The 6,761-nt window shown below is 47.2% G+C and overlaps 1 protein-coding gene across 1 annotated transcript; it reads right to left on the bottom strand.

Moving 5' to 3' along the window:
- Positions 1–1,287: 1,287 nt before the first annotated feature.
- LOC307106080 (uncharacterized protein) lies at positions 1,288–6,761 on the bottom strand (the record flags this gene model as incomplete). The annotated part of the gene is made up of 4 exons (XM_079782154.1): positions 1,288–4,299; positions 4,796–5,325; positions 5,781–6,172; positions 6,701–6,761. The coding sequence occupies 4 exons, from the start codon at positions 6,759–6,761 to the stop codon at positions 4,188–4,190; spliced, it is 1,095 nt and encodes a 364-aa protein (XP_079638280.1). The 3' UTR covers positions 1,288–4,187.

The raw sequence follows: 6,761 nt of genomic DNA, 5'->3' as shown, positions 1-6,761 counted from the left end.
TCTTCAAGCCGCCGTCCCGCACCGCCGAGAGCAGCCGGGGCTCTTCAACTCCCCGCGCGATTCCTACGCGTCGCGGAGTGACCACCAGGAGCAGACCAGGTTGCACTGCTTCTCACCCAGCAGAACCTTGGGATCCATGTGTCTTCCTATTGCCAACTTTGGGGAGTTTCCGGGGGAAAAATGTGTGGTTGTTGCCTGGGCTGCCCTTGTTGACCCTGAGAAGAAATATACTTTCCAAGATGTAGGAAGCGGTTATAGGGTTAAGCCTCGGACTGACCTGCTGGCAAAGTCGCAAACAAGTCCCAGCTTGGAGGGCTCAGTCCTCTAAGCATAATTAAGCTTGATCTTGTGACTCTAAGCTAAGGTGACCAGACGTCCCGCTTTTGGTGGGACAGTCCCGATTTTTAACAATTTGTCCCTCGTCCCGCGGCGTTTTAAAAATGTCCCGATTTTTGGAAAGAATGCACGACAAGCTAGGGAACGGCGGGAGAACGGGAAGGGAATATACGGTTTTCGGCGGCCAGGTGGCTATTTAGCCAGGATATGAGTTTTATATTATTTTTGTTAATTTTATAATGTTAAACTTTAATAATAACAAATAATTGCTGAGAACTGATGATCGAGAACTGCTTATCAAAGTTCACATTGTTGATCAGTTGTTAGAATTCGACCACCATTGTTTGGACTTAATGAACAATGGCATTTTTTGGGATTGGCAACGACGAAAACATTTTGTAACTGTCTCTCAGACGATGCACATCGTACTGCGTGCTAGTAAGCTAGTTAAACAAGTGATGTCATTACAAATCAGCTATTCAGTTAATTTAGGTAAGTAATTTATTTATTTATTTCATAAATACATAAATTTTCTTGAATTTAGCAGACAGTACTCGTATTATTTATATTTTATAGTGGTGGCAAAAAGTCTAGTGCCGGCCTTGAAAGTGACACTTACGACTTAGGTTACAGCAAATTCAGAGGGAAAATAATACAAGTTAGTATTGTTATTATTTAGAAAGAAATATAGGATTAAAATTAAAATAATTTTTAAAATATAGTTACTTTATAACAATCAAATTAATTTAATTTATAAACTAACAATAAAATATGTTCATGTAATTATGTACCTACTTACTGTGTTTTTAAGCAATATGTATATAATAATTTATAATATAATTTTAAATTATTTTTTTTAGATTTTTAACATAATGAGTAAGAAAAGAGGATGCAAATTCAACGATGATCTAAGAAGTGAATTTCCTTTTATTAAAAAAACCAAAAGCGATTACATGGTAAAATGTGAGAAATGTAATGGTGAATTTTCTATTTCGCACGGCGGGAAGAATGATATTTCAAAGCACTTGGAGACACAGAAACATAAAGGATATTTAAATACTGCTGCATCTTCCTCCAAAATATAGGAATTTTTTCGGAAAACAACTTATGGAGACGAAGAAAAGAAATTAGCATTAGCAGAAGGACTTACGTCTTTTCATGCTATTAATCACAATCATTCCTTCAGATCTATGGACTGTACATCACAAGTTGTCAAAAACTTATTCAACAAAACATTTGCCTGTGCTAGAACAAAATCCGAGGCAATTGTGTGTAATGTGCTTTCCCCATATGCATTTTCAGAATTAAACAAAAATCTAGAAAAAATTAATTTTATATCCATATATTCTGATGCATCTAATCATAAGGATATAAAGTTATTTCCAACCATTATTAGATTTTTTGATTCGGAAACTGGAATAAAAATTAGAATTTTAGATTTCATTTCTTTGCCCGGTGAAACTTCTGAAATAATTTTCAGTTCCATTATTAATATTTTGGAAAAAACAATTTAAAACATAAAATGATTGCATATTGTGCAGACAGCACGAACGCAAATTTTGGAGGAAAAGCGAGAAGAGGTACAAATAATATTTTTTATAAATTAAACAAAAACCTTAATCAAAACATTATTGGTGTTGGCTGCGCAGCGCACATAATACATAACGCCATTCAAACAGCTGCTGACTTGTCGCCCGTAGATGTGGAAAATATTGTTATTAAAATACATTCTTATTTCTATATATACACTGTGCGCGTTGAAATGCTTAAAGAATTTTGTGAAACTGTGCAAGTCGAATATCAGAAAATACTTGGATACAGTAAAACGCGCTGGTTAGCTCTTTTGCCAGCTGTCGAAAGAATTTTGAAAATATACGATCCTTTGAAATCCTACTTTCTATCACAGGATAAATGTCCTAGAATTTTAGAAGAGTTTTTTGAAAAAAGAATCTTCAAAAATTTGGCTAAGTTTGTACACAATCAAGCAGCTCTTTTTCAAAATGCTATAAAACTTATTGAAGGTGACAAAATTTTGGTAATCGAAATAGCAAATGAAGTTAATAATTTAAAATTTCAGTGTCAAGAGCGGTTAGAAAATAATTTTCTTCTGTTAACTATCCGTAATAGTATAAGCCAGCTAGAAGAACAAGGTGCAATAAATCGTGCAGATATCATGAATCATGTCAAAAAGTTCTATAGTAGCTGCATAGATTATTTAGAAGAGTGGACGGTACATTACAATGATATTGAACATTTTCATTGGGTTGCATTAAAACAAGAACTTAATTGGAATGATGTGCAAAAATCATTCGATCATATTACTCAAAATTTCCCATATAGTAATATTTCCGAAAATGATCTTTTTAATGAGGTATCATTATTAAAAAAATATATTGATAAAGAAAAGGTTAAATCTTGGGCATCTGCAAAAATCACAATAGAGAACAAATGGTTAGAAATATTTCATCATTTTGAAACAAACCATGTTCCATACAATAATGCACTAAAAATTGTGGAATACGCGCTGTCCTTACCAGGAACTAATGCTGCGACTGAACGCGTTTTTTCTACGGTAAATAAAGTGTGGACATCAGAAAAATCACAATTAAGTGTTGAGACTTTGAAAGCCATTTTATGTGTGAAATATAATTTAACAAATTCTTGTGAAAAATTTTATGACCTTTTAAACAACGACAGCAATCTACTAAAAAAAATTCACTCAAATGAGAAATATGCCAAAGAATAAAATAATACTATACATAATTTTTTATTTATTATATTTGTAAATTGTACTTATGTTGAAATTTAAAAAAATATATTACAATACTATTTTTGCGTTCTATGAAAATTTTTGTTGCTCCATATAGACCAAATTTTTAATCAAGAACCCCCCCCCCTGCTTCACCAATGTTAAAATCTGGTCACCTTAGGCTAGGGGCTTTTTGTCTTTTAAATTTCCGTTGCTGAAAAATTTGGCTGTATTTAAGAAATATATTGTTACTTTATTTTGCCCATCTGAGAGGCCAAAACCTTCATAACATTTAAAATATATGTGTATAAGTAGAATATAGTTATTAATTTTTATTTGATAATGCTTTCCACGTGATCTCAAGTATTCTAGATTGGCTAAATTTGAAATATTTCCTTCAAGAAGAGAGAACAAACTCTTTGAATCACTCTGGGACCTTGGAGTTTTCCAAGAATCATCTCTCGGTGATAGCCTTGAAATTTAACTTGGAAAGACCATCAAACAAAGATGAGACCTTTTAAAATGGCTTTCTCAGGGAGTGGGCGTCCACACAGGATCGCCACGTGTCTCCCTTCCCCCACCTCCTTCTTGCTTTGGGGAAAAATTCAGTAATGGTCTGGCGTCTACTGTTTTTTTATTTTAAATATTTATTTATTTGGGAAAGAAAAAGATTTTTTAAGATAAAGAATTATTGGCAGTTGCTGAGAAATGCCTTTAATCCTTTCTACTAGGTTCAGCCCAGTACAAGTAGTTAGAGCCTCCAGCAAAATGAAATGTCAAGTCGCTTTCACTTTCGGCCAAACGCCTGCATCCAGCGGTAAAGGCTGGGCAGCCGTGAGCAAAGCCTTTCCTGTCCTCCGAGTCAGCGCCCACAGGGACGCTCGCCCGCTCTGCCTCAGACTCCAGCTGCCGCTCGTGATTAGGAGGTAAATCTTTGTCAGGTGGGCTCTGGACTGCAGTCTGGACTGCAAGGCGGCGGAGGCGCAGAGGGGGAGGGGGTGTTTTCAGAGATTCGCACCCCTCCGCTGTGGGCTGTAAGGCCGTGGCCACAGCCCGCTTAGACGTCCTTAAACTCTCCGTGCTGGGTCAAGGCCATCACCAGCTAAAGACCACAGTGTGAGTATAGAAATGGGAATCTTCTCCGGACCTTCCGCTGCGTATCCGTCATGCAACTGCTTCCCGACCTTTTCCCACGTTTGAAAGTTGACGGTTCCCTTCAGGAAACCAAGGGAAAGTTTCATTAACAAAACTGAAGAAATCAAGACTCTGACTACGCTTAACAGAGCATCTTCCAGCTCTGAGCACCGTTTTCAGCGTGTGAGCGGAGAGACTCTTCCCTGGGCCCCTGCAACCCGCTCCCCCGCTCCGCCTTTCCCCTTTCATCTGCTGGGAGCCGCGCCCTGCCCCGCACTCCAGTCCTTGGACCGGGTGCCAAATGTGAGCGTCTCTCTTCGGAGCCCAGCGGGCTAGAGAGCCGTCCGGTTCCCGAGGAGGGGCGGCTGGGGATCGAGAAAATGAGAGAAAGAGGCAGACACGGGGATGGAAGGAAAGGCTGGGGCCGGGCGGGCCGCTGTCCTCGGACCGGGACCGGGACCGGAGCCCATACCGCGTGTTTACTTTATACAGAACAACCAGGGAGTTTTCCCAAAGCCACCACAACGCCGGGACAAACTGCTAAACCCGGGGCTGTCCGCCCAGAGCGTCCGCCACCTTCGCCTGGAGGGCGCTTTGCTGTCGGGCGCCCGGACCCGCCGCTCCTTCCGCCCACGGGGTGGCGCTGCTGCTGCCGCGGGGCCTGGCCTCCGGGGGAGTGCGGGCCGGGAGCCGCCTGGGGGCCGGGCCGGGCGGGCGGGGCTGCACTCTGCTCCGAGGTTGGAGGTGCTCTGACGGCCGAGGGGCTGGCGGTCCGGGGGAGCGGGAAGCGCAGGGCCTCCCCGGAGGGAAGGTGGCCCCACCCCGGCCAGGACCGGGCACCGCCGAGGCAAACCGAGCGGCCGGCGGGGGGGCTGCCTCAGCCCGGGAGGTGACGGCTCTTCCCCGAAGCCCGGCGCCTCCTGTCGGAAAGCGGAGCCGGGGCTCCCGTCCTGCGCCCGCTCCGGGAGCCGAGGGCGCCGTGCGCACCGGAGGGGGGGCGGGGAGCGGGTCCGTCCGGGGCTGCAGGCTGGGTGCAGCACGGAGAGCCTCACGGGGGGTGCTGGCCGCTGCAGGGCCTGGGCCTTCCAGGACGGCGCCAGGGTCCCCTGTGGAAATGGGGGTCACAGCCCACTGTGTGCCCACCTTGACCTCTGACATTCAGAGCCCCTCTGTCCTGCTTGGAATCAGCCCCTAAAGCTGGTATCCAGCCTCACTGCCCGCTGTTCTCCCCTCTGTCCCAGTCCACCGCCTGGCCGGCCTGGGCTCCCCCTCCTCCCCCTCCCCTCCCCCTCCCTTCCTCCTCCCTCCACCCTCCTCCCTCCTCCCTCCTCCCTCCACCCTCCTCCCTCCTCCCTCCACACCTCCCTCCACCCTCCTGCCTCTCCCCTCCAGTCCCCACAGCACCCTCCTGCCTCTCCCCTCCAGTCCCCACAGCACCCTCCTGCCTCTCCCCTCCAGTCCCCACAGCACCCTCCTGCCTCTCCCCTCCAGTCCCCACGCCCTTCTGCCCAGTGCTTGTCCCGTCTTAAAAGTCATGTTCACGGCTTTGTTCGCTACTTACTGTCTGTCTGGCATCAGCTGGCACCGTTCCCGACCTGCCCGCGCCCGCCCTGCCCAGGGCTGCCGCACAGATGCTCTTGTGTGGACGGGTGAGGAGGGAGGGAATTATAAGTGACCACTGCCAGGCAGCTGCTGCCCTTTTGCACAAATCTGACCTCTGGCTGCCCCACGGAGAGGGGGTGGCCCATGCCAGGGAGCCTGGTCTCTCCAGTGTGCTGAGCGATGCCCACAGCTGCCACCAGCCCTCGCTGTGTGGCTCGGGACCAAGCAGGCTGGTGGGGGTGAGCGGGGACTCTGGCTTGGCCACAGCGGCCACACAGCGGGGGCTCTCCTGCAGGCCTGGGGTCCCCTCACGGGCGGAGCAGGCCCCTGGGTGTTCTGCTTCTCCTTTTCCTGCTCACAGGACCTAGCCCTCAGTGAGCCGCCTGGCCGCAGCCCGCAGGCCCGCTCCTGGGTGTGCACATTGTGGAAAGCGCTTCTCCCTGACCGGAGGTGGAACAAGCAATCACCCGCACCCCACGCTTCGGCACCCGCCCGGTCACTACGTTACAGGAAAGCGGACCAGCTAGGACACAGCTGCGGAAAGAAGCCACAGTGCGAACCCAGCATTCCGAGGCAGGCCTGTGCCCCGCTCCCTCCGCGGCCACTGGTAGCTTCTGGGCGCGGCGGGCACTGTGCGGCCGTTTCTAGAGTTTACTGCCGGCCGGAGCGGTGCCCGCAGCGCCTGCCGGGCGGATAACGGGCAGCTTCCAGCCGTGAGCCCAGTCCCCGGGTGGAGGAGGGGTTTTGTTTTGTTTGGTACTTTCCTCAGAACAGATTCCCTTATTGGTTTTATATTAATTTCCAGGTCACTTTAAGGGCTTGTCAGTAGCACCTCATCACAGAACGGTGTTCACCTGGAAATAAAAGGCAAGCGCTTACCAGCGCGGCTCCGGCAGGAGCCCAGACAGTGTCTGATCGGAGACCCAGGCCTGGTGCTCAT

Source organism: Cnephaeus nilssonii, assembly GCF_951640355.1.
Source record: "Cnephaeus nilssonii genome assembly, chromosome: 10".
Lineage (NCBI taxonomy): Eukaryota > Metazoa > Chordata > Mammalia > Chiroptera > Vespertilionidae > Cnephaeus > Cnephaeus nilssonii.
The sequence above is the reverse complement of the archived record's forward strand: the minus strand, read 5'-3'. Positions and strand labels throughout refer to the sequence as shown.